Genomic DNA, 27,440 nt, shown 5'->3' on the forward strand with positions numbered 1-27,440 from the left:
TTTTCCTTTAACAACTTTTTCCCGCGCTTTCCCAGGCTCCCGAATGTTTGTTTACATTTACAGTAACATCAGTGGCCAGTGACGAGATCGGGAAGCCTGTACATTACCATCGCTCAGAATTCCACATCACTGCCATCTGTTAAAGCACGTGAGGTAATTGTGTTTATACATTATGGATAGGTCCGCCGTTACATACTATAAAATCACATGAAAAACTACAAATTTGCGAATGTTTAATCATACTATTTATGTTGGACTGAAGAAGGGTATTTAATACTTTGGATTATTCAAGAGCTCATTTGGAGTCTGTTATACAAGTTTGGGCAATGTTAGAGATTGGCTTCTTAAATTTAATAGTTTTTGTAGGGATTTTCACCAAAGCTGTATATTTTAATGCCAAAGTGACGAAACTTGGAAACAAATTTTTTTGAATATACAGGTATTTTATGGTGTGGATATTTTGCCGTGACCGGCTTAGTTCCCACAAGCGCTATTTTACCGTGAGAGCGCTCTGATTGGCTAAGTACTTTATGTTCAATATGATGGGTCCGCCCCCCAGCTAGGAAGTTAGGTGAAATTTCAATCATGCACCGGTCTTTCTCTCTCTGTTATTAATATGTTTTTCTTAATGTTTAGGTAATTATAAGACCTTTTTCTTCTGTGTTATTCTGGCCGGAAATTAAGGATAACCGAGAATTTTTCAATATCAGATTTGGTCAGTCACAAGTGTCGCCATTTGTTGTTTACGTATTACAGAGAAAGTCTGACCACCCATCATGCAGTGCTCCTTACCTCCGTGTTGGCTCCTTAAGAGTCTACGGCACATGTGCGGGGGGTGGTGTGGGAGTTTCTTATTGGCTATAGTGATAGGAGACATAATTGGGCAAGAGTTTTTTGTCTTAGCCAATGAACAATGCGTGGGTGCGTCTGGAACGGAGATTTGATTTTTCAGCACCAGAATAACCAGATATGGCCAAACAGGTGGAAAATGCTGTGCCGACATTGTGATAGAGATTATTTTACGTCAATTGCAGAGTTTTATCAGAAAAATAGTGTTAGGTTAAATCAGGTTAGGTTTCGTTTTGCTGTTTATTTTTTGTTTTTTTTTATTTGTGATTTACTTGAAAAACAAAATCGTTAAGATTGATGGTTGGGGGAGGGGGATCTCAAAAACTATTGATTTCCGACTGAAATGAATTGTAAAATTTGTTCGAAACTCGTCAAATAACATCGGAAAAACATTTTTTATATCCAAACAAGGACTGGTGCATTAGTGAAAATTGACCGGAAGTTAAGTAATGTTAGGTAGGTTGCTTTGGTTGGTTAGGTCAGGTTCTATTAGAACATTAAGAACATTTGTGATAAAACTGAACAAAATTGAACACCTGCTTCTGGTTAGGAATGTTTGTAGCTACACAATGATCGACTCACAGCAAAATTAATGCCAAAGGCTGCCATAGTCTCGATCACAGATCGTTCTTGTGTTGTTCGCTGGTAATGGACGATTAGCAAATCAGAGAGAACTCAGGTAAAATAACGTTAGTAGGAGCTTAGCCGGTTACTGCAAAATATCCACTGCCCTTATTTTAAATCATAATTAGGCAGTGGTAATCTCTGTTCCCTCATTGATTACAAAAGGTATCACAGAATTACATGTGAATTTGGCAGGAATGAACCACTTAATACTGCAAAACTGGTGTATGTATTACTTTGGTTAAATCCTGCTTAACTTATAACTTACCAGTATAGTCTAGATACAGGTTGACAATCCCTTATCCGAAATCCTTGGGGCCAGAGGCATTTCGGATTTTGGAATTTTTCGGTTTTCAGAATGGTTATTTTTTATTTATTTTTATTTTTTGTATTAGCCCACCTGGGCACAAGTCACTGACCCACATTGGGGCCTGAGGGGCGAAAATATAATAACAATTATAATAATAATAATAATAATAATAATAATAATTCATAGGTCTAGGTCGTGTTTCTCACTTTTTTATCTTTTTTCATTCTTGTATTTCTTTATTATTATTATTATTTTATTAATACAGTATTATTGTTATTATTATTATTATAAATTTTATTATTGTATTTTATTATTATTATCATTATTATTTTAATTTGGTGTATTTTATAATTAAAATTTTTATTTACTATGAATAATTATTATTATAATTATTATTATAATTAGTATTACTATTACATTTTCGCCCCACAGGCCCCGATGTGGGTCAGTGATCTATGCCTGGGTGGGCTAATCCCTGTAATGCTCCACAAAAAAAACTTTTGGTTTTCAGAGCTTTTCGGTTTTCGGGATTTCAGATAAAGGGTTGTCAACCTGTATAGGTATTTGTCCATAGTTGCTTGCTTCAAAAACTTGGGTAATTTATGAGAACATTGCTGCCATCAGAAGGAGTTTTAATTTCATTTATTTTTTCCACATGTTCTTGTCATTATAGTACAGTATGTATTTTATAAGAGCCGACAACTTTTTATTTTAATTGTAAATATTTTTTATATTTTTTTAGTTTTCTCCATCTACGATCATAAATCACCCGTAGTAGGCAGGCATGAAGGATGAGGGAAAGTGCTAGGTAAAATACAGTTAAAAACTGATCATATGACACTAAAATTATGTGCACATGCTTTGTGCGTGAAGAAATTAATTATTTACCGTAAATACTCCTCCGAAAAATCTGCCGAGTCACCGCGTGTCATCTGTTTGTTTACAACCAACCTGCTCGGTCTGAGCATAGTCTCATGTCCACACGAAAAAAAAAACATAAAATTACACTATAATGCTTCAACAAAGTTGTTTTCATTGGTACCAGATATCAAAATAAGCACATTTTGTTTAATATGGCAAGGCTGGTTGGGAAGATTGGTAAGGTTTTATTAGGTTCTAGTTAATCAGCCGTTTTTTCAGTTGTTCGGGAGCTAGCTCCCACACATGCATGGGCTTATTAAATGAGTTTCCGAGGCCTCTCACACCAGTCGTATGCATCAATTGAAATGTGTTTAATAAGCCCATGCATGTGTGGGAGCTAGCTTCTGAACAACTGAAAAAACGGCTGATTAACTAGAACCTAATAAAACCTTACCTATCTTCCCAGCCAGCCCTGCCATACTAAATTTAGCTTCTAAAGTGATGACTTTGTAGGTTCTCTTACCAATCGGGTACAGTACAGTATTTCTGCTGCTCATTTCAGGTGTTAGTCACTTTCCTGGCATCACTAGATAGAGAATGTTGCATGAAAATTGCAGAAAACAAGCAAATTACTGGATATTTTTTTAATATAATAGGTGATTACATCTTTTCCTATCAAGAAAATTTTCTTTAATTTAAAAAAAAATATATATAAACAATAAAATTTCAAATATAGAATTATTTACTATCCTAAAATGTATAAATCATATACACGTCTTGTAATGTATCCATAATGTATCCAGTACAGTATATACTTAGTTATTGTAATTTGAGGTAAACCTGTACTGTATTTTCTCATGTTTCCAACTAATGTGTGTAAAATAGGTAAAGGCTTGAAAGAGCAAAAAATGTATTACAGGTGCAATTGTATTGTAAATTATATATACTTTATTTTCGATCTTTGCAGGACTATCTCTTTCACAAATGATAATTGACTAAGAGTGCAACTTGTAGTCATGGATATTGATAGCAGTTTGTCATCGGAGGAAGAGTCAGACATTGATGTGGAAGGTATTAGCCTAGGTTCTGATGAAAGTGATCTCTATTGTGATTTAGAATCTCTTTCATCAGTAACAAGGCCTCAGGAGGAGTCTGTTAATGATAGCGTAGATGATGCTGATATATTTTTAGAACTTGGAATGCAGAAAAACAATGACAGTGAAGCTATATGTTCTGGGACAGCCACACCTGATGATGATGGGAGACAAATTAGTAAGGGTAACAAAAGCAAAGTCTTTGGAAGTGAGGTTAAAAAAAATGAAATTGTACCGGAATATAAAGTTGATAGAGGAGAGAGTGACATGAGAAGTGACACTGCACTGGATGGTAGCACAGAAGCTGCTGTAAACAGTTTCCATGTACAAGGACAGAAGTTAGAAACTAACACAGATGTTGGCAGTAGTAATGAATGTGAAAGTGTTAAAAAACAAGTACAAAGTGAACTTGCAGGAACTAAAAGGTGGAAATCCACATTAAGTGCAGAAGAAGAATGTCAACCAGCAATCTCTTCTAATTCTAATGACTTGCAGTTTATTCTCTCCTGTCTTGCACGTCGAGGGCTAAATAAAGAGAAAATACAAACCGTTGGTTTAAGTACCTGCTCTCACGATAAGAAGACTAACAGAACACCGAGACAATCATGTTCCTCTGTACATAACAGTGATTCATTGAAGACACCTACAGGGCTTGGTAATCATGATAAAGTGTCTAGTGAGGATAAAGAAAGACATATAAACTCGTTGGAGACAGTCACTTCCACACACAAGACAGAGAAGGATCCCACACACATGACAGAGAAGGATCCCACACACTTGACAGAGAGGGATCCCACACACATGATAGAGAAGGATCCTACACACAAGCCAGAGAGGGATCCCACACACATGACAGAGAGGGATTCCACACACATGGTAAAGGATACAAACATTGGTGAGCATGTACCAACAATGACAAATACAGTAGAATATAGTAAGGACTTGAGTGGTGATAGAAGAGCAAGTGCTGCAGATTTCATGAAGGGGGATGAGGAATCAAATGATATTTCCAAAAGTAAATCTGCTAAGAAGAATAGCAGAACGAGACGGAAGACTGAACCAAAGAATAAAAACAGTTCTCAAATGGATCTCTTTGAGGACTTCCTTGTTGGCAGAGATAGAGAGGAGGTCAGTATGGGTTATTCTTTTATTTCTGTTTTTTAGTTTGAATATCTTATACTCAAATGGAATAGTACATACAGGTAAAACTTAATTTATATCAATAACAGTTTTGGAACCTCTGTGTAATGTAATTTCATATATACTGTAGTGTGTGTGTGTGGACCCAAAAATAAGTGTCTTGTTAATTTAGAACTTAAGCATGTACTGTATACTGTATATAGAGGTTCACCTGTGTTGGGGGGATTATATATTCTCATGGGCCCATGTTACAACAAGTAGCAACCGGTAAGTTACCACAGATTGGTTTAATTTAACCATTAATAATATCCAAAGCCATGTGAAAACAATAAAAATATTTTATGAAACTGTATACTCAGTGTTGTACGCGTCAACGAAAAAAGTGGCGCCGTCAGCGTAAACGGCCGAGAAATTTGATGCCGTCAGCATCGGCGTAAACGATTTCATAAATTGACGCCGTCAGTGTCAACACCTAGCATCAACGAGTTTTCAGTGACGTACAAATCAGTGACGTACAAATGCAGCCCCAAAACGCGTATTCTCCTGTGTATGGGAGTAACGTATGCAAAATCAAAAAAATATTCATTAATTTTTAATCATTTATTATGATTTGTATTACAGGTAGTCCCCGTCTTACGACTGCTTGGACTTACGTCCATCGGTACTTACGACCTGCTCTGAACTTATGACCGTCGAGATTTACGACCGCCGTAGTTGTGACCAATTTTTTTTTTTTTTTTTTTTATGCCCATATTCCATACCGAAACGTTTCCAGTTAATGTAGTCTCCATGTATGATTAGAAAATTATGGGGGCCCCGTGTGCATTCAGCTGACTACATTAATGGTAAGTGCTCAGTCACACTGTATCCATTCCTCATTATTTATTACTTTTACTGTACAAGTACTGTATTTCATTGTAGATTTTTTATTATTTTTTTTTAATTTTTTGAAAACAATTTTTATCAATGTCGGACTTATGACCATTCGTACTTACGACCTGGATTTGGGTCCCTAACCCCGTCGTAAGTCGGGGAGCACCTGTATATCATTTTTAATTATTCATTTGTTCCTCCGCAAGAATACTAGCATCTCAAAATGCTTGTCGCTCATTCTGCTGCGCATGAGCCTCAAGACGTCCTTGCCCATGGAGAACATGCGCTCCACGGCAGCTCTAGAGGGGATGGGGGTGTTATATTTGATGAACAATTCCCTCATGGCCTTGTAGGTCGTCTTTATAACAAGATAATTGAAAATCGAATTTGGAAAAATAAAAAAAATAGAAGTTGACGAACAAATTGACGCTTGACGCTCCGCTCTGGTGAAAGGTTGACTGCGTCACCTGTAGCGTCACCTGCCCAAAAAGTTGTTGGCGTCAGTGTCAATGTTAACAAAAAGTTACCGCCATCCATTGACGGTGTTAAATTAATGGCATCAACGTACAACACTGTGTATACTGTATATTATAATAAATGGAGATAATCAAGGCACTGTACTGTATTGTGCTACGTGTATTTATTCATTCAGACAATTATGAGCTCTCACAAGTGTTTCAACTCATTAGAAGATTCTGAAATGTAAATACAGTATACTGTATACCCATTTATTTGCTTTTATTATAAATATGCATACAAAATTGTTTTCTTCATTTTGTTATTCAAAAGGTAAAACAAACATAATATAAACAGTACCTTCAGCTGAACTTATGTGTGTGTGTGTGTATAGGCAAACCATGGTTTCACAAAGGAACAGAATTTACCCTTTCCCAAAGAAGAAAATCTCTGGTTTTCTAAGTTCTGGTTTTGAGGGTTTATACTGTACCTGTGTGACACTGATTTTTAGACCCATAGACATTATAAATATATTCCTAACATACATACACATGCAGGTTCCAAAACCAGAATTGTGCTTATTTTGATCTTTCTGATATTACCCTTTTGCTCAAAATGAGTATGAATTATTACTAGCATGAATGTTTTGATAAATTTGGATAAATACATAATTTATTTTTACAGTTTAGGAATTCAGTATAAGACTTTACAATTCAAATTATATATATATATATATATATATATATATATATATATATATATATATATATATATATATATATATATATATATATATATATATATATATATATATATATATATATATATATATGTACAGTGGGTATGCTATAGCGGATCTACTACGAATATTCCTATATGAAACGGTTTATAAATTGAGAATGCTATATGACGAAACTCCTACAACGAACATTATTTAAAAAATTTTTTTTTTTTTTACTAAGTTATTGTTTTTATTACAAGTATTAAATGATATTGGTTATTTCAGGGTTTAAATGCATATTTATACTTTTTACAATTTTACAATTTTATATATTTTTCAGTGTTAAGTAGTTGTATTTGGGGGCGCAAACGGATTAATCCTATAACGAACGAATGCTATAACGAACAAGGTTCTAGAACCAATTAGGTCATTAGCATACTGTATGTATATATATATATATATATATATATATATATATATATATATATATATATATATATATATATATATATATATATATATATATATATATATATATATATATATATATATATATATATATTATATATTTTTTTTTTTTTATATTTTTTATATATATATTTTTTTTTTTTTTTTTTTTTTTTTTTTTTTTTTTTTTTTTTTTTTTTTTTTTTTTTTTTTATATATATATATATATATATATATATATATATATATATATATATACCCGCTTAACACGGTTTCGCTTAGCACAATTTCACGTATCTGCAGTGCTCAGAGCTGAACTTTCGCATGGGTTTTCCACATATAGCACAGAGTGTCCATTCGAGAGCTATTTTAGATTGCCCCACCCGCCCACCCTGCCTGACTGCCTGCCTGCCTGTTTTTAGCTCATAAAATTCATACAAATTACGGCCGAATATAATTTACATTGCTGGAATTCTTACAATTTGGTGATCATTTTGAATATAAACATCATAGATTTTGCATTAGACATACAAATTTTAGATATAATTGTTTACTCTGAGTAAATATGTTATCTTTGTGCAAAATATACATTTATTCAAAATATTCTGGTCTTACAGGAATCCAGCAATGTCAATGTATTATCTAACTTTGAGGTATTATTTATTAAAATTAGTGGTTTTCCCCAAAATTTCTCAGAGGAAAAGCCAGCAGTGTAGTGTGGGGATTGAGTCCATTATTTGAATGGACATTAACTTGGCGACTGTATTTCTCTATTTCTCTTAGTATTAATTGTGTGCATGTACCATCATAAAATTAAGATGTTATTTTACTAGAACATAGGTATTATTATAGGAAAAAGTGGAGTTTGGGGGTCAGGCCAGTTTCTATTGGAATTAATCCCATATGTTCTGTTGTTCACTTAGTTTCATAACACGGTACCCTGTGGGTTTTATTGACCTTGTTAATGAAGATACTACTTGTGTATATATATATATATATATATATATATATATATATATATATATATATATATATATATATATATATATATACACATACATACAATGAACCACTTTCTTGGTCGTGAACCCACGTTGGCCCAGGTAAAGTGAGAAAGCGCAAGTGAACAACATAACATATGGGATTAGTGGAAATAGGGCAGACTATTTAAACTACCTATTGTATAAAAATAACTTCTTAATTATGATAATATCAATTATTGGTTTTCTGAAAGATGGCTGGGCACACGGGGATGGGAGGTTGGTTCCGAGGCAGAGGGCAGATTATTGGCCCTCACCTGTATCACTTGTATTAATTGTATCACTATCCACCACAGAGGCTTGCAGGGCCTCTTTGTCAAATCCCTCAAAGTCCATATAAGTCCATATCCTCACTATCATTATCACTATCACTGACTTGGGCCGGCTGTGGTGGGTGGCGGGTGAAGAACTAGGTAATGTTTTGATGACTGGGCGACCTTGTGCGCACCCTGCTCGCGCCGCTCTCCGCGTAAAAGGGTACACGCACCGCGGAAAGTGAGCATTCCGTGTTCGGCAGGGTACTGCGTAAACGTGGAAACGCGTAAAGTGGGACCGCGTAAAGCTAGGGTTGACTGTGTGTATATATATATATATATATATATATATATATATATATATATATATATATATATATAAATATTATATATAATATATTATATATATATATATATTATATATATATATATATATATAATATATATTTGTTCATATTGACTGATTGCTTCTGTTATCAGCTGATTCAAGAAGTTGCTAAACTGAAATTAGAACGAGAAACCCTGCAGAAACAATTGGATGAGTCTGTCACCCGGTGTAATGGTCTGGAGCTTGACAATCAGACGTTGCTGTCCAACATATCTGCTCTGTGGAAGACAGCCATGTCTCAGCTGCGGCAGAAGATCAAGGAGTTGGGTCTTGTAAAAAGAGAGTAAGTGAAAATATTACACCTTTTTATTCTTGCTGTGTAGACAGATTTACTAAGACAGTAATCGTGTGTAGTTATTCAGTAGGTTTTAGGTGTTGGTGTTTCAAGGATATGGATGATAACTTTAGTGTTTGGGAGAACAATTTCACATGTCCACCATTTTGGAAGTACACCAGTAATATCTCCGTTAGCTGGAATCCCTCAAACCCCGAACTCTCCGCTAGCCGGAATTGAAATTTTCTCGGAAATCATTCTCAAAGCCGGAATTTCCCGGAAAATTCTGGCTTTGGGAACGATTTTCCGAGGGGCACATTTTCTGGAAAATTCTGAGAAAATTTTTCCGATACCCGGAAAATTCCAGGGATGGGGGATATTTTGACAGGTTTGAGAGATGATGTAATGGGCAGTTTCTGGAACTGCCGAGAAAATGTTTCCGTTATTCGGAAAATTCTGGGGACAAATGATTTTTTCCGACTTTGAGAGTAGTTTCGTTACCCGGAAATCTCTCATTCCCGGAAGTGCTGTGCACTAATTGTTCCGGCTAACGAAGATATCACTGTACATTATATATAAAGCTTGTTTTTGTTCATTTATATGCAGGATAATGTATATATTTACGCTTCCCTCATTTAGAGCAACTAATGTGTATTACGAATGATAAAAGGAAATATTTTGTTTTCTTGCAAGATTCTGGTAACACTCACACACATGACAGAGATATTGTTGATTTGGGGTGTGTGGTGGTGAGAGGTTTGGGAAAATTGCATGCGTGGAAATTAAAAGTAAAGTGAAGTGTACAGTACAGGTACACCTGTATGTGTATTTAGCAGTTACGTATTTATTTGTGACCGACCCTGAGACCATTTGCAGTTTTAGCATTTACAGATCACCTGAAGATTATTTCCCCCCCTCCCATGCTCTTCGCAAGTTTTGCTCCTCAGCTTAAAATTAACCAGCCTGAAGTATTACTACCCTGAAACTATATGGGGTGCTACTCTTAAGGTGATCCATTAAGGCTTAAATTGCAAATGGTCTCATTCATGATCCCAAATTGGGTCTTGACCACATCGCTGGTATAGATACATCATATACCTCTGATAATAAAAAAGATACAGTGTGCTAAAAACTGCTGAATATTGATTGTCATCTCTTAATTTCAGGAAAGAAGCAATCATTTTCCGGAGAACCATGCGACAGGTCCCTAGAGATGAGCTAGATCTCCTTGTTTCCCGCATAGCAGCATACAACAAGGAAGAGTTTTCTGCTTTTATGCAAGTATGTAATACTGTAAATTAAGTCATTATTATACTTGTTGTTCTGTCAATACTGTACGTCTGTGTATGGTAACTATATACTATTTCTGTTCACTCTTCAATTTTTTTTTTTTTTTTTCACTGTTGCAAGTCTTAAGTCTTTTCTTTTATATTTATGGATGGCGGAATTTATTAACAAGTGCAAAACTTTTCTTCGTTTTCTTTCTTATGTTGCTCTTACTGATGTAACATGTACAGTCGGCCCTTAACATATGCGGGAGTTACGTAACAGAGATACCCGTGGATGTTAAAAATTCACGTATATGTGCCCCCCCAAAAAAAAAACCTGCCCCCCCCATGTCCTTATTTACCGTATATACCTGTGTGTAGTTCAAGTTTTTAAGACCAAATTATTTGGCAAAAAATTGGGGGTCGACCTCTAAACGGGTAATAGTTACGTTAGGTTGAAAAATATTTACCAGTAACTACCAGTAAACAATGGAAACGATGCACCAACGCACCACCAGCTGTGAGTGTCGGTACAGTTGCCAGGGCAGATCTCTTGCTTCATCATAGCAAGCCCAAAGTAGCCAAATCCATGGTATGGTAGCACAGGACGATGTAAAACTAAGTATTCATTTATTAAAGTTTATTTATAGATACTGTACATAAATTTTTGTTCATTACATTTGAAACATCAATCTTTGTTAATTAAATTTGAAACAACAGAAAACTACGATACCGTATTTTCATTAAAATATTACATCACAAGTATATTTTACCTTAACTGTGACTGAATGAATATAGGTATTCTCAGAAATAAATATGGAAATATAATATTTTGCTGGAATGACGTACATATTACAGTGGAAAGTGGGATAAAATCATGACAAAAACAATGACTCGCTTTCTTTCGTTATTCAAAAGATTTTACTGTAATCGCTTTTCGAATGGTTTTCAGTTAAAAAACTGTTGTACTCGTACTGTATTACAATAATATTCTATCCTATCATTAGCCTTATAATCCCACAACTGAAAACCATTCGAAAAGCGATTACGGTAACATCTTTTGAACGAAAGAAAGAGAAAGTCATTGCTTTCGTCACAATTTTATCCCACTTTCCACTGTAATACGTACATCGTTTCAGCAAAAATATTACATTTCCATGTTCTCAGAAATAAATGGTAGTTTTGTTGAAACGTAATGTACAATATTTAATATTAAAATGCAAAAATAGCTATAAAAACAATTGATACACCCGTAATGTACTGGCTGGCATCTCCACTCGTCCCTGCTCCCACGTCCAAGGTCACCACTCCTCCCAACTCGCTCCCTCCTCCACCTCCTCACCGTCACTACTGCCGACAACAAACACAAATGTTTTATGAATAACTGCACCTCCACTTCCTATGTACAGTACTGAGCTGTACTGTGCTGTGCATTTTTACAAACAATAAACATGGCAAGAAAAGCTATTAAAAAAAAAGAGATAAAAATTTCACTTTACTGTACAGTACCTATCCTCAGCGACAGGACGGGGGTCATCGGGCTCTCCGTCACTCATTTCCACAACGGGTGGTGAAGTGGGGGCGACGGTGGATTCAGCTGCTTCCTCACTGCCGCCAGTGATTGATGGTGTTAAATCTCTCCTTCAGTGATCAAAGAACATGGTGATGGGGAGTTGTCGTCTCTTTCTTTCATTTCTTCCATGATGTTTTTGTATGGAGCAAAAACGTCATCCGTCCCTCGCATGAATTTCAGGGCACGCACCATGGAAGGGTCCATACTATAGGCCAGGTTTTTCAGTGCCTCAATATTCCTGGTCATCTCCCCCAACTTCTCCAACGTTATTTCTTGGTGCTCTTCCTCTTCCCCTTTCGCTTCCTCTTCCTTGCCTGAGTCTACTAACTTCTGTAGATCCTCCTCGGTCAGCTCAGTGTCGTGCTCTTCAATTAGCTCCCTAATCTCGTCCTCTGCCATGTCCTGGAAGCCTTTTGCAGCCACTTTCCTTGACAGTGCCATGGTCTTTCTGAATATTTTCATTAAAATCCATCAAAATCATTTTCCTTGTCATCGTCTTAAGCACCAAACAGCTCCTCCCAGTCTTCTCCTTGAACAGGGCTAGAGGGTACGTGTTTTTCGAATCGTTTTCAATTAAAAAAAATGTTACAGCACATGTGTATTTTACCTAAACTGTGCCTGAATGAATATATTCTCAGAAATAAATAGTAGTTTTGCTGAAACGTGATGTATTTCAATGTAAAATAGGATAAAATACATGACGAAAACAAAAGACTTTACCTAACCTTCCAATGTTCAAGAGATGTTTCTCGTTTTTTTAATAGTTTTCGGTTAAAATACTGTTATATTACAGTGATATTCTATTCATACTGTGCTTGATGTACTACATTCACGGAAATGTAATATTTTTGCTGAAATGACGTACGTATTACAGTGGAAAGTGGGATAAAATCGTGACGAAAACAATGACTTTCGCTTTCTTTCGTTCAAAAGATGTTACCGTAATCGCTTTTTGAATGGTTTTCAGTTTAAAAAACTGTCGCATCACAAGTGAATTAGGATAGAATATTATTGTAATACAACAGTTTTTTAACTGAAAACCATTCGAAAAGCAATTACGGTAACATCTTTGAACGAAAGAAAGCGAGTCATTGCTTTCGTCACTTTCCACTGTAATACGTACGTCATTTCAGCAAAATATTACATTTCCATATTCTCAGAAATAAATAGTAGTTTTGCTGAAACGTAATGCATTTCAATGTAAATTAGGATAAACTACATGAAAACAAAAGACTTTACCTCGTTTTTTTAGTAGTTTTCGGTTAAAATACTCTTATATTAGTGATATTCTATTCATACTGTGCTTGATATAATACATTCACGGAAATGTAATATTTTTGCAACTACAATGATGATGTCAACACAAGCGTGGTTACAGCGAGACTGACTGAGTGAGGGAGAGCTATGCGTGTGTGTGTGAGGTTGCGGGAGGGGCGGTGTCCCGTGTTCGGTGCCGCGCACGAGTTGAATGGCGCGCGATTTGAATGTACTTCAATGTACAGAATATTCCTCTGGCGGGGCAATCCGCGTACAGTATTTGCAAATCCGTGTATGCTAAACCCGCGTATGTTAAGGGCCGACTGTATTCTGATTTATTTTTTGTTCCCCTTACTTTATAAGGACCCATGGTATGTACAGTATAGGTTCATCCATTTCACTTCATCCAACTTGGTATCATTTATTAGCAGCCTTTCTCTCCCCAACACCATTTACACCTTGCACTCCTGTCATTCACACCCACTTTTCATACTGAAAAATCATATCAGCTTCTGTTAGTGGAGGAATTGATGAAATAATTACAGTAGACCCTTGCCATTTGCGAGGGATAGGTTCCAAGAAATGATGCGAATTGGCAAAACCGTGAATAGCCACTAATATAATACCTTAGTGCACTAATATTCAAGTATTTTTATACTGTGTATGAGAAACTTAAGTCACATTACTGTACTTACATTCATATGTGGAAGTCTGGAGCTTGATGAAGTGGTGCACTATACATAAGGAGACATCTGGTTACTGAAGCATAGGTGGATCATCAGGATCACTGGTGGAAGAAGGGTAAATCAGTGGTGGTGGTGGTGGAGTGGCACACGACCAGGAGGTGGCGCATGGCCGGGAGGTGGGTGGTGAGGTGGCGGGGAGGAAGAGGAGGATGGAGCGGCAGCGGTAGTAGCTGGTTCTTTCTTGATAAACATGGTGATTGGTTGTTGTTTCCTCTTGGCTTTGAGGTCTTTAAACATTTCCTGATAGGGAAACAATATCTGGTTGATTCCTCGGACCATCTTAAAGCTGTGTTCTATGGAAGGGTTTGCTGAGCGGTAAAGCAAGCCAGGTTTGACCATGTGGCTAGCAGCATTGCCACAGAAAATGAGCATCACTCTGTCCTTGGCTGCCTTGAACCCAGAAGCATGCCTCTCCTGCTTGTTTATGTACTTTCTACCAGGCATTTTCTTCCAATATAGAGCAGATTCATCGACATTAAGCACTTGCTCTGGACTATAGCCTTTCTCTTCTATTATTTTCTATAGCTTGGCAGGAAATGCATCTGCAGCTGTGTGGTCAGCTTCACATTATAGAGCGAGAATCTTTTCTTAAAATTCTCGAACCAACCTTTACTGGCACTAAAAGTTGGTTTAGTCACTGCACTAGCCCCTTCACCACCTGTTGAGTTGTAAAAAGGAGCATAAAGACTTTTAGCCTTTTCATAAATCACGTTGCTGTCGAACGGAAAATTTTTGTGGTACTGGTCCTCAATCCAAGTGTTCAGTGCTTTCTCAGTTTTCACTATGTTCTTGTCACGGACAGCCTGCGCCACTTTAGCACTTGCAGGAGCACTCGCTTAAACAGAATCACGAATTGCTTGTTCATTTTTCTTAATATACCGCACTGTGGATTCGTTCACACGAAACAACTGCCTTTAACTTGTCTAATAATTCAATTTTCTTTGCCACAGTCATCACTGACTTCTGCCTTTTATGTTTCACTCCACTAGCTTCACTAGCACTGACACTAGGCAGTCTTTTTGGGGCCACATAATATAAGTTGTTGGTCTACTTACGGTACTGTTTTCAGCCGGGGCTGCACTGGAGTTAATTAAAGATGGGTCACTTGACTCTATATATTCTGTTAACCCTCCATCTGTTACTGGGGGACCCCCTTTTATTTAGATTAATGTATTAGTTTGGAAGAGAAATGGAAAGAGATATCTTCAAGTTAAATTTATTCAGCAAAGACATGACATGACGTCATATGCATTCGTCCTATTTCTAACTATTTCTAAATCAAATGTAAGTCTGTATATTTTCAGCCACCGGCTGCAACTCTATTAATACACCGTTTATTATTATTATTATTATTATTAACTAGATACCTTGGGGGAGGGGGAAAGGGTACTCACTATACACCCGCACGACTACAGGAAAACATTAAAATACTGTACACGTTACCAAGCCTAAGTACGACGCTTGCAGGGCCACCCAGAATAACCTCCACACACTATCACTTCAGCAGCTACTGTAAACTGTCTGTCTTTTTAACACTGCATACTCGCTGCCGAACAGACATTCTCAGTTTCCAATCAGAGCAGGGTTATTTTTCAAAGGACCTTATGTTATGTTACACTGATTGGTTAAGTCCATGGTATGGGCCTACATCTGTTTTTCCTTGAGGCAGTAACCAATTGCATCCATTCTGGTCTGACAAGTGCTATAAACATTCTAACGGTCGTTTATGTGGGTGTATGGGCGCAGACATGTGTGGGTGTTGCTGTTTATTACAGCCATTTTCACAAAGAAACACCAAAGTTTTCAGAGTATAACACTAGATGCTAAGTCACGGGTACTGGGTGAGGGCAAACAGAGCGTGATGAGATGCTACAGGTGCGTGGGGTGACTCGTTGTGCTGTGGGAAAAGGCTCTCATGCCAGACACCTGAGCCACCAGCTGCTTACCTCGAATCGTCGAAATGGCGAATCGTAAACCAGTGAATGGGGAAAGGTCTACTGTATTGGCAAACGATTTAGAACAGTTGCTTGGCAAACATCAGGTAGATCATTGTATTATTTCCCTAATTGGAGAATAACATCATTCCACCAGTTTACTCCCCAAAGAGACTTATTGGTATATGTCATCTTATAATATGAGCAGCATCTCATTGATTGTATGTTATATGTTCATGTGATGTGTGTCAGATTAGTCTGAATCATGTAGTTTAATAAGTTTTAGTGTTTCTTTTTGTGATGGTGTACTGTGTAAGTAATACCACTACTGTTGAATGTTCTCTGACTCATCAACAATGTGGAAAATCCTATCTGACAATATTATTATAATGTGTTTGGAATATTTAAAGTACTGTACTGTACTTTTTTGTATATTTCGTTTTTCTTTTTTCAACTAAATTAAACTATAATGATTTTCATCTTTTGGGAATGCACATTATAACATTCCCTTTCCACCTGCAAAACTTGGCCCACCCTTCTTTACCATAATGTTGGTTTCCTCTCTGTTATGTAGGTGTTACTTTGTTTCTGCTCCCAAACACCACTTGTTGCAGCTGCTTTACACAGTGCTTCTAACATTGCCCTCAAGGCCAGAGTATATTCACCAATCAACAGAATAGGAGAACTAATAGGGTTTTGTGTAAATTTCTAAAGATATGATTTCAATATAGTGCTGCACATATCCAGGATCAATTATTGTCACCTTAAATGTTTTAAATGGTTGCAACAGTCAGATTGTTTTATGAGCAGGTACATTTGCAAAACAAGACTGAATTATTATTAGGTACAGGTGCACAACAAGACTGAATATGATTTGGTACAGGTGCACAACAAGACTGAATATGATATGGTAAAGGTGCACAACATGAATATGATATGGTAAAGATGCACAAGACTGAATATGATATGGTACAGGTGCACAACAAGACTGAATTATGAATAAGTATATATTACAAGACTAAATTAATTCATAATGAGAAACTGGGGAAAAACATATTCTCACTGACAGATCAGGCTGCAAGACGGAGATCAAAGTGAAGAGCCAAATTTTGGTGAAAGTTAGGGGGTAGTTATTTTTTCCGTCAATGACAGAAGACAGCAACTTTGCTGTAGTATGTTCCCTGTCACGTAGGAATATAATTTTATTTTAAAAAGTCTCAGTTTAAACTTCCTGTGTTCCAGAATCTGCAGAAGGAAGAAAAAGAATGTGTCTGTGGTAAGGGTGAATTAAAACCAGTCAAAACAGAGAGCTTGTCCCGGAGGATTCGATCGTGTGTCAGAGGAGAGCGAGTTAATACTTCATCAGATAGCGAAGCTCAAGCTCTTCGGAACATGTTAGGAAAGCAAGGGGAAAGAATTACATATTCAGCTGAGAAAGTTCGCAGGATGAGGGCAAGATTATATACCAAGAAGCAGGATGAAATCGATTTAGAAAATCAAAATGCTTCTGACAGAGGTTACTCAAGTAGACATGCCTCAGTAGAGAACAGTAGGTATCAGCAAGACAGGGAGACTAGGAGGAGAGGTAAATCTGTCACAGAAAGGGTGCAAAAAAGTAAAAACAACACAAAGGATCTAAGTGAGTATGATAAACCAGAGGAAGGTTGTATTAGAAGAGATGAAAAGAGAAGTGTGTTTTCCAGGTTAGGGATCAGAAAACGTCGTTCGAGCCCCATTGAGAAATCTTCAGAACAGAATGTTACAGGAATTGATAAGTGTGAAAAACAGAAGAGAAGATTGGTTAGGGCAGAAGTAGATGACAGAGTCACACATCTGTCTGCTAAACAAGTCTTGCTGAATAGTAGTCAACACAGCAAAGTACAAGAGGAGGAGCCCAAGGACAAAGCACGAGAAACATTGATAATGAACAAAGACTATGTTGTTGAGGGAGATGTTCAGTTTAATGTTCACAAGGAAAGTATTGATAATTATGTGACTAATGAATTTGGATTAAAAGATACAACTGGGATTAAGTGTTTAGCACATACAGATGATCTTGAATTACCTGATAGGCAGTTCAAAATCAGGAAAAAGGGCAAGACTGATAATTTTAAAGCAAATACCAGTTTTGATATCTCAGAAAACGATGAAGATATGTTGAGAAAATCACTCTTTGGTCAGAGAATGGCAGCAAAACTTGAGAATATGAGGAAACCACAGATATCAAATGATGCCCACTCAGTTAGTTCCTTTTCAGCAGAGTCATCAACAGTGAATTATGGTTCAGACTCTATAATTTCTAAGTTAATGAAGTTAAGTAATACTTTTGAAGAAAATGGTAATAGTTTTTGTCCAGATGTATGTCCAAGTAAGAAGCTCAAAGAAAGAGAATTAATTGTTGGAAAGAATGAGCACTGTATAATGATTAGACAGAAGAAAAAAGAAAAGACTTCCCATTCTGATACTGTTGGAGATAGAAGACTTGTTTCTCTGTTTGGTTCAGATATAGAAAGAGCAGATCTAGATGGAGTCAGATCAGATAGTGAGGGGTGTTCCAGAGTGTCAAAAATGAGGGGTGGAAATCAGTCCAAAACGGAAGAAAATGTTAAAGAGCATTGTATGAGAGAGAATAAAAGAAAAGATCTCATTGTAGAAAAAGAAATAAATAGTGAAATTATGGAAAAAGTGATCAATGACAAGAGCAAGAGATTAGCTGTAAAAAATGGTAATGATGCAATTTTGACCTCTATTAACAGCAGCAGTGTTGGACCAGATGTAAAAAAGAACAATAAAGAGACGGTAAACTTGGAAGAAAACAGTAATGAATCAGCAATAGTGAGATGTACAGAGGAGACGACAGAGATTAAAGAAGAATTAAGTACAAACATGAAAAAGAAAGGCGGTGTTTTGTCTAAAGCTAGCAAGCAAAACCATGTGTTGAACAACTCTGATCACACAATGTTAAGTGAGAGATCCAAGGAGTCGGAACAGGAAGGTGGACCCACAGAGGATGCACCTTTACGTAGACGAAGCAAAAGGATCTTGCTTCAAGGAAAGTGTTATAAGAAAAGTGATGAAAATTTTAATCAGGATGAGAGTAATGACAGAACAGCTGGTGCAGAGCAAAAAAGTGAACAAGTGATGGGGGAAAAGGAATCTGATAGAAACAGCAGGATGCCCAAAGGAAATTGCAAAGAAGGGGAAGCTGAATATGTTGAAGAAATTGGAAAATCTAAAGATGAAAATTATACAAGTAGAATGTCAAAGGAGGAAGGAGGGAAAGTTGAGTCAGAAGATGAGGGGGGGAAGAGTTTTAGAAGAAACAAGAAGTATAAACATAAACAAAAGGATGTGACAAAAGGCAGAAGAAACTTTGGGGAGTCAAAACAAGAAGAAAGAAGTGGTATGGAGTCAAAAGAGGAAAAAATAAATTATAAGAAGTCAACAGAGGATGAAAGAAAACTTACAAAGTCAAAGGAGAAAAAAAGAAAAGGTATGAAAGAGAATGAAGGAAAAGGTGATCTGGTAGTCAAATGGAAGGAAAGAAAAGATGGCAAGTCAAGAAAGGAAGAGAGAAACGAAAGGGCAGAGGAGACAGGAAGTATGAACCTGGAATTAGAGGAGGAAGATGCAAGTGGTGATAAATCAAAGATGGAAAGAAGACAGTATGTAAACCCAAAAGTTGAAAATAGAGAAGTTGTAAAACTAAAGCTGAAAGAACAAACAATTCAAAAACTAAGAATGGAAGGAAGAGATGTAATATCTGAACATGAGAAGGTGGAAGAGGGAAAACCAAAGAAACATGAAAAACGTTGGAACTTAAAAGAAGAAGAAAGAGGGCAAGAGAGGTCAGAAGAACCAAGTCGAGTCCCGGATACAAAAGAAAAAAGTCTTAAATCAAAGATAGATAGGAGAGTAGATAAGAACACTGAGAGCATTTTCAATAAGCCACATGGATTGTCTGTAACAGTAGAAACAGAGCAAAGCAAAGGCATGATGGGCTTAGGGGGTGATGGTGATGCCCTTGATATGGAAGTAATTGATTGGGATAGTGAATATTCTTCACTTGATGGTGGAGAATCTGAAGCAAATGATGGCAGCGAACCTGAAGCAAACAATAAGTCTATTGCAGGAAACAGTGTAAATCTTAGTGAATGTGTTACTAGCAAGTCTGTCCAGAAACCAAGAGAACCAACACTGACTTGCCCTTCTGTCTCACAGGGAGTAAGTGAGGGAAAGCAAAAAGTATTAAATGATTCTCAGAAAATAGGAGAGGAGATAAAACTCAGGGAAAGCGAGGCAATAGGTCATCTTGCCTGTGATGAGAGTGATTCATCAAGTGATGAGTCATACCGAGATAGAGAACATTGTGTAGGTGGTGATAATTTTGACAGTTGTAATGATAAGAGGTTTCAAAGGGATAGAGGTAATGAAACAACCAGAAATCATGTACCAATTACCTTACACCAAGCTAGCTGTAGAGAAAGGGAAAAAATGCCTGACTCTGCTAGTGAGATGAAGGGACTTGGAAGTGATGAAGAGGGACTTACGGAGAGTAATGAAAGTCATCAGTTGAAAGAAAAAGATTCAATAGTTATCACAGGACACACTGGCTGTGTAGATGCTATTCAACAAACGGGAGATGATCACATTGATTGTAGGAAGGAGAAGCAAGTCCTGCTAGATGAAAGTAAAATTAATGCTAAATGTACAACAGAAAAACTTATATCTAATGAAGAAGAAATAGGAGGTGGTAGCAAGAAGTTTAATCGCCAGGAGAGCAAAGACAGTGTGTACAGTACTCACTATACAGAGGAAAGTATATTTCCACAGGAAGAGGAGTTATTGTATGATGGTGAAACTGATGATAATGATGATGATGAATTATGTGATGATAATGATGATGAATTATGTGATGATAATGATGATGAATTATGTGATGATACTAATGAAGTAAATAATGACCAACCTAATGACACATGTATCAGTTTATCAGGAGAGAAAGGTGCAACAATGGGTAGTAAGGATGGTGATACTGAAGCTCTGCTTCTAGACACAAACAAACACTGTATAAAGGGTGATTTTAAATCAAAGAACAGTGATTCATGGAATGAGAAAGAAAAAGTGGAATCATCGCAAAATGAATATGCTAGTGAACCACTACACAAAAAAGTTAAACGCAAAAGCGTTCATGAAAGATTGAGTTTTGGGAGTAAAGAAGAGAACTCTCGAAAAAGGATCCCCTCCTCCCTGGGAGAAAAAGAAAATGATCACAAAGAAAAGACATCACAGGATAAATCACAAAGCAAATCTCCAAAACATGAAAAAGGTAATTTAGATAAGAAATGGACAAGTACTCCTTCACCCTCAAGGAAGTATCTGAAAGATAGCTCTCCACAGAGAGAGAGCCATTCTGTAAGACTTGGAAGAATTAGAAGGACAAGCAAAGAGTTTGATAGCAAACATATTCAAGAAAGTCTTAGCCCATTGATGAGTAGAGAAAATAAGTTACAGTCCAAGAAAAACATGACACAAGAACCATCACAGACTAAAGAGGAAAGAAAATCTCACAGAACCAGAATTTCCAGAGGACAAAGAGAGAGAACTGAAAAGGCAGACAGAAGTAGCCTCCAGAAACAAGAAACTATGGGTCCCTTAATGTTAATACATAAAAAAACTGAGAGAATCTTTGCATCTCAGCACATACAAAGTAATAGTCCAACCAGAATAAGGGAGACCAAACATCAAAGCCAAAAAAATGAAGGAACAACACACAGGAATCAAAAAGGCTGTTCACCCCTAAGTAAAGATGAAAGAGTTGGACATAAAAGAAAAAAAAGGCAAGAAAACTTGGAAGAAGAATTACCAAGTCAGAGAAGAAGGGTATTAGTAAAGAGCTGCATTAACAGACCAGCCATATCTTTACCCATGGAGGAGGAGAAGGGCAAAAGGATGAGCAACAGACTAAGAAAGATGTCTTGTGAAAGAAAACACAGAAATGATATTTCGAGCAACTTATTAGAGAGAGGCAGCCATGTTAGGGTGGAGAAGAGAAGGGGTTTTAGTGAGGGAGATGAGTTAGATGTAGAGCACAATAGTAAAAAGACTTTAGATATTGGGGATGTAGCAAAAAGTAGTTCAACTAAGAAGATACCAGTTGACACTAAACTTTTGCAAAGCATATTATCCCAGTCTCCTTCAAAATTTTCTGAGGAAGGGGATGAAAAAGAGGAAGGAGAATTAGATGATGATGATATGGAAGAAACACATATTTCAGAAACAACAAAATTTAAAACAAGGTCCAGTAAAATTAGCTCTAAGGAGAAAGATCTGAAGCACTGGAGGTTAGTGAAAGAAAGACGTAAAACTTGCAAACCAGAGAGTAAGTGGATTAGTAGACCATCGCAGGTTGATGAAGCACAATATAAAGAAGACCAACATGTTTCTCAGGAAGAGAAGCAAACTACAAGACTATTGAGGATTGCAACAAAACTTAAGGAGAGCAATGTAGATAAAAAAGATGGGAACAAAATTATGAATACTAATGCTGATAAGGATGTTGACAAGGTGTCTGGAAGGGAAGATAAAATAAAGCCTCCAACAGACTCCTCAGAAAAAATGAAGACAAATCTCAATAGGACAAAAAAGGCAAAATACCTGAGAAACAGTGTGGAAGATGAAGCTACGTTCTACCCCACTGATCTTTTCCAAGTTGTTAAAGTTCAGATTGGCTCTAGCAGGATGACCTCTACTTCATTAGTTTCAGGCCCAGCATTAGGGAGTGATGACACAATTGATATGATTGTCAAAAGACACAATGAAAAATATGCTTCTGACAATAATGACTCCAGTGATAATTCTGAGATGTCTCTTTTGCAGTTTATTACAGATGAATCAGAAATGACCTGTAAAGATAATGGGGAAAATGAAATGGGAAAAGGTAGCTCAATAGTAAAAAAGGGTAAGTTGAAGGAAGTTGATGAGGACACAGTTGGGTCCAGAGGTCTGTTCTGTGAAGTAAGAGATATTGAAGAAAACACGGACTCAATGAGGACTAAAGACTTGCCCCTTAAAACTGCAAATGTTCTTACAAAATCTCAAGTTACAGGACCAAGATGCCTCAAAAGATCCGGAACACAGCTGTCTTTAATGTCTCCCACTTGTAATGTGAAGGATGCTGATTCCATTCTTACTTCCATTGCCAAAGTCAATTTTTATTCAAATAATTCAGACAGTATTCCTGTATCTACTTCCATTAGTGCAGGCTTCCATGGTGATGAGAATGATATAAGACTATTGGGTGGTGAAGAAAGGAATGATCTCTATGAAGGTTCTTCACATTCAGAATCTCCTCACAGTATACAAGTAACCAGTGAGCTTGGTGAAGGAGCAATAGACAAGTTTGGTACAAAGCATGAAACTTCTGACAAAAGTTCAGATCTTGATGAACATTGCAGTAATAATGATAGTAGTGGTGAGGATGAGTTTAAGGCTACAAGCGAAAAGGAAAACAGTAATGCTCAATCCATTGTTGATGGCTCCTTAGCTGACAAATATGAACCCCAAATTACAAATGGCATTGTATATGATGAACAAGGGTCAGTTGCTGCAACCTCCCCAAGTACTTGTGAAGAGATTACTCATTTTGAGGACACTGAGGTGAAAACTGCTTCTGAGATTGATGATAGCAGCTCTAGCAACTCAGGCTCTGATAGTGACTGTGAGTGCAGCAAATGTGCTAGTAGCAGCAGTAGCAGTTCCTGTTCCTCTGCTTCTGATACTGACTCAGAAGTTGAAATTACAGACCTTTTTGATAACACTGACTGTAACTTGGACTTACATGAGGAAATTGTCAATAAGCTCAATTCAAACTCTCTGATAAATTGCAGTGACACAACAAGCTGTGATCCTAATTTGTCAGATATGGCTTTGCAGAGTAAGTCTTCCCATGGATCACCTATCACAATCTCACAAAGACCCAAGTCACCACACCTGTTAAGTAAGACTCCAAAAAAATCACCTTGTAACGGTAGGAAAAGTCCCTCCAAGTTATCAAAAACACCTCACAAGTCCCCCAAGAAAGCTTATAAGTCACCTTCTAAGAAAGCTCCTCATAAGTCACCTAGTAAAAAAACTCCTCGTAAGACACCCTGCAAGAAGACACCACTTAAGGTGCCATGCAAGGAAATGCCTAATAAATCATCTTGCAGGAAAACTCCTAAGATGCTGTGCATTGACACCATACAGAAATTTGGGAAGATAACACCTGAATGTCCTAATGCCGACAGCACTATATCAAATATGGATGGCTCTATACAACCTCTCCTCGGTGTTACAGATATGAGCTCACAAAATATAGTTGTCTCGGGGAGTGGTCAAGTTAAGACTATAACTTCAAATGCAAAATTTAGCCATTTGGAATTAGATAATACTGGTGGTGACATAAAGGCAAATTCTGTAGGTAGTAGTAGTAATATAAGTCAAGAAATTCTACAAGAAGACCATAACAAATTTAAAGTACCAGAAAACACAATGGAAGGTGTGAATGACAATGTAAACATAAAGGCTAAATCATGTGATCAGGTGGTTTACTTGGATCATAAAGCAGTCCCAACATCTAAAGACAATGTCTCTGTGCCTTTAATAGAATCTGTCTTCCAGCGTCGAAGGAGAAAACTTGCAAATTTTGGAACTAGTATTGCTTCAGAAGGCAAACTCTCCTGTGTAAATGTTCAGAATGTCATTTCAGTTGTTCATTCTGATGGGCAGCTCTCAGTTCCTCCATCACATGGAAGGTCTCCAACAAAAACCTCTGCTAGGACAACTAGAAATACAAGTCCATCCAAAAAGACAACTACAGTTACTTCTGAAGCAACAAGAAATACTGCTGGGAAAGCGAAAGAAGCTTCTTCTCAAAAGCGGCAGCGTTCTCCAACAAGTTACATAAGTGAGAAGGTAATTCCAGATGGAAAGAAAATGAGAATCTTATCACCAGAAATGTTCCATAAAGTTTCAAATAGGTCTTTGTTTTCAGATATAAATAAGTCTGAATCTTTAATTAAATCTATTGATGAATTGACCATTCCTGTAAAGATTCATAGAGCAAAGAGAGCAAAGAGGAGGATGCAGTTAGTTTGTTCAAACTCAACAGTACAAAGTGTTTTATCAGTAACATCCAAAAATGTAGCTGGGAACAATTTGGATTTATCTGCCAATAACATATCTTCAAATACTACACCAAAGAATACTTCAGATACAGTATTAGAAGAGAAAGCTCTCCGTAGAAGTCCAAGGAAAATGTTGAAGTTTTCATAATAATGTTCCACTGCGCAACGCTCTCATTTTTAATGTATTTTTGCTGTATCATTATTTTAACAAGACATAATGGTGAAGTTTGTGTCAAAACCTGCCAGTTGACCAACATTTTCTCTTCCTGGAACATAACCCCCAATAATACATTGCTTCTACTGTTTGATATGTGTTTTCACATAACTAATGGAATCCAAGGAACACAACCCCTTCGTATATTGGGAGGTACTTGTATATAGCCACGAAATAATATATGATGTCTATTTTTGTATCTTTTATAGGCTATTTTAATATGACACTGATCACAATTGTAGGTGCAGATAAATTGTGGTATCTTATTTTCTTAATGTTTTGTATAAAGCTATAATTTTATACACTATTAGAAAGTTACTGTGGGGATAAACAAAAAGTGACCAAACTGCTTTGTTTAATGTATAAATTTTATTATAAAGAACATTAATTACTGATTCAGTGATTTAATTAATACTGTGTAAAAAATTACCAACACTCGCAGGCATTTTACTTCCTAAGTTGATAAATTTATGGTTATTTTGAGTAATTTGATGATTAAATGATGTTAAAGTTATATTACAGGATTTATGTTTAATTCATTTATTGTTTATAACATAGAATATTTTACTTTTGTCTTATTATCCTATAAAAATTAATAACCTTACCCTACTATGCAGATATCTGTCACTCACTGTAAATAGTTTGTACAGAAAACAATAAAAGAGTACATGCTAATACAATTTATTTGATGTTTCACATTAATACCCATTTTATAACCAAACCTCAGGTTTGAGCAACTTTGTATCATCAGCAAGTTTAGGAGGGGTGAATCCACAGTTCCAGAGCCCCAGTTTGTGTGACTGAGCTGAAGAGTATTTGATGCTGAATGGAAGACATGAACACTGATCAAATTTGTTTTTGACATCAGTGATAAGATGATGTTACAAGGATCACCACTTCAGATCTTGTCAGGTATACAGTTGTACACAAAATGTAGCCGCTCAGTACATGTACTGCCTTCACTTGATGGATAATTAAGTGCTTATTTTAGGGACTTACATATGGCAATGATTGCTGCCATGCAGTTTGAGGTATTGTCTGTATATGCTGTACAGTACCAAGTATGATCATTTACCTCATTTACCTTATTTACCTAATAGCCACCCACTAGAAGTGGCCATGCCAAGGGAAGGAGGCCAGTGGCCTGTGTAGGATGCCTCCATTGTTCTTGATCATTTTATCGAGGGCTATTTTGAAGCCCAATACTGTTTTCGATTCCACAGCTGAGGCTGGTACTGCAGACCATTACATAGGTGTACCACCCTCTGTGGGGATAAGTATTTTCTTATGTTTGTTCTTGGCTAGCTTGTGGTTAGGCTCCTCGTGTTGGTGGTGCATGACATCACAAAGAAATGGCCCAGGTTCACATTTTCCATCTCTTTTAGGATTTTGAATGTTTCAATGAGATATGCCCTATTGTGTCTTGTCTGAAGAGTTATTAGTCCAGAGGCCTTCAACCTGCTTGGATGTTGAAGGAGCATTTTCCACGCTTTATTTTTCCCAAAGCTCGGTTTGCTTTTCTCACCCGTGCGCCACCTTCAGGGAATGATCTATTACAACACTAAGATCTTTCTCCTTTATTGACAGTATCCAGGAAAGTGTTATTAACGCAATGGCTTTGATTCGGGTTGTATGTTACATGTAGGGTGATGCATTTCATAATGTAAAAGAGCATTTGCCGGTCTTGAGACCACTTGATCAGCTCGTCCAGGTCTTTCTGCATTGTTGTGAGATCGTTTTGACTTGCTACCTTAAATATCTTTGTCATCCACAAACTTGACAATGTGGCTCAATATATTTTCACCTACCGGTATGTCAATTATGTAGATGCCTTTGATGCTCCACTGAGAACCTATTTTAATTCAGAAAGTACAGTACTCCATTTGTGATCACCCTTAGTTGACTGTCCTCGAGCCAGTTGTTAATCCACTTCAAAACCTTGTCTGTGAT

The 27,440-nt window shown here is 36.8% G+C and overlaps 1 protein-coding gene across 2 annotated transcripts; it reads left to right on the forward strand.

Annotated features, from left to right (window-relative positions):
• Positions 1 to 38: 38 nt before the first annotated feature.
• On the forward strand, positions 39 to 26,165 carry LOC121863799. Of its 2 annotated transcripts, XM_042362622.1 has the most exons (5): positions 39 to 153; positions 3,612 to 4,866; positions 9,150 to 9,340; positions 10,498 to 10,612; positions 17,352 to 26,165. In XM_042362622.1, exons 2-5 carry the CDS (start codon positions 3,661 to 3,663, stop codon positions 25,422 to 25,424), a joined length of 9,585 nt encoding a protein of 3,194 aa, XP_042218556.1. In that variant the 5' UTR covers positions 39 to 153; positions 3,612 to 3,660; the 3' UTR covers positions 25,425 to 26,165. The 2 variants fall into 2 exon arrangements, with proteins under 2 accessions (XP_042218556.1, XP_042218557.1); XM_042362623.1 differs by lacking the exon at positions 3,612 to 4,866.
• The last annotated feature ends 1,275 nt before the right edge of the window (positions 26,166 to 27,440 follow it).

This window comes from Homarus americanus, unplaced genomic scaffold (genome assembly GCF_018991925.1).
Source record: "Homarus americanus isolate GMGI-L3 unplaced genomic scaffold, GMGI_Hamer_2.0 scaffold48354, whole genome shotgun sequence".
In the NCBI taxonomy this organism is placed as follows: domain Eukaryota; kingdom Metazoa; phylum Arthropoda; class Malacostraca; order Decapoda; family Nephropidae; genus Homarus; species Homarus americanus.

Excerpts from the sequence above, each read along its gene's own strand:
- LOC121863799 (XM_042362622.1), top strand. The coding sequence starts at position 3,661 with ATGGATATTGATAGCAGTTTGTCATCGGAGGAAGAGTCAGACATTGAT. Across the intron at positions 4,867-9,149 it reads TTGGCAGAGATAGAGAGGAG|CTGATTCAAGAAGTTGCTAA; the intron begins GTCAGTATGGGT and ends TTCTGTTATCAG. Across the intron at positions 10,613-17,351 it reads AGTTTTCTGCTTTTATGCAA|AATCTGCAGAAGGAAGAAAA; the intron begins GTATGTAATACT and ends CCTGTGTTCCAG.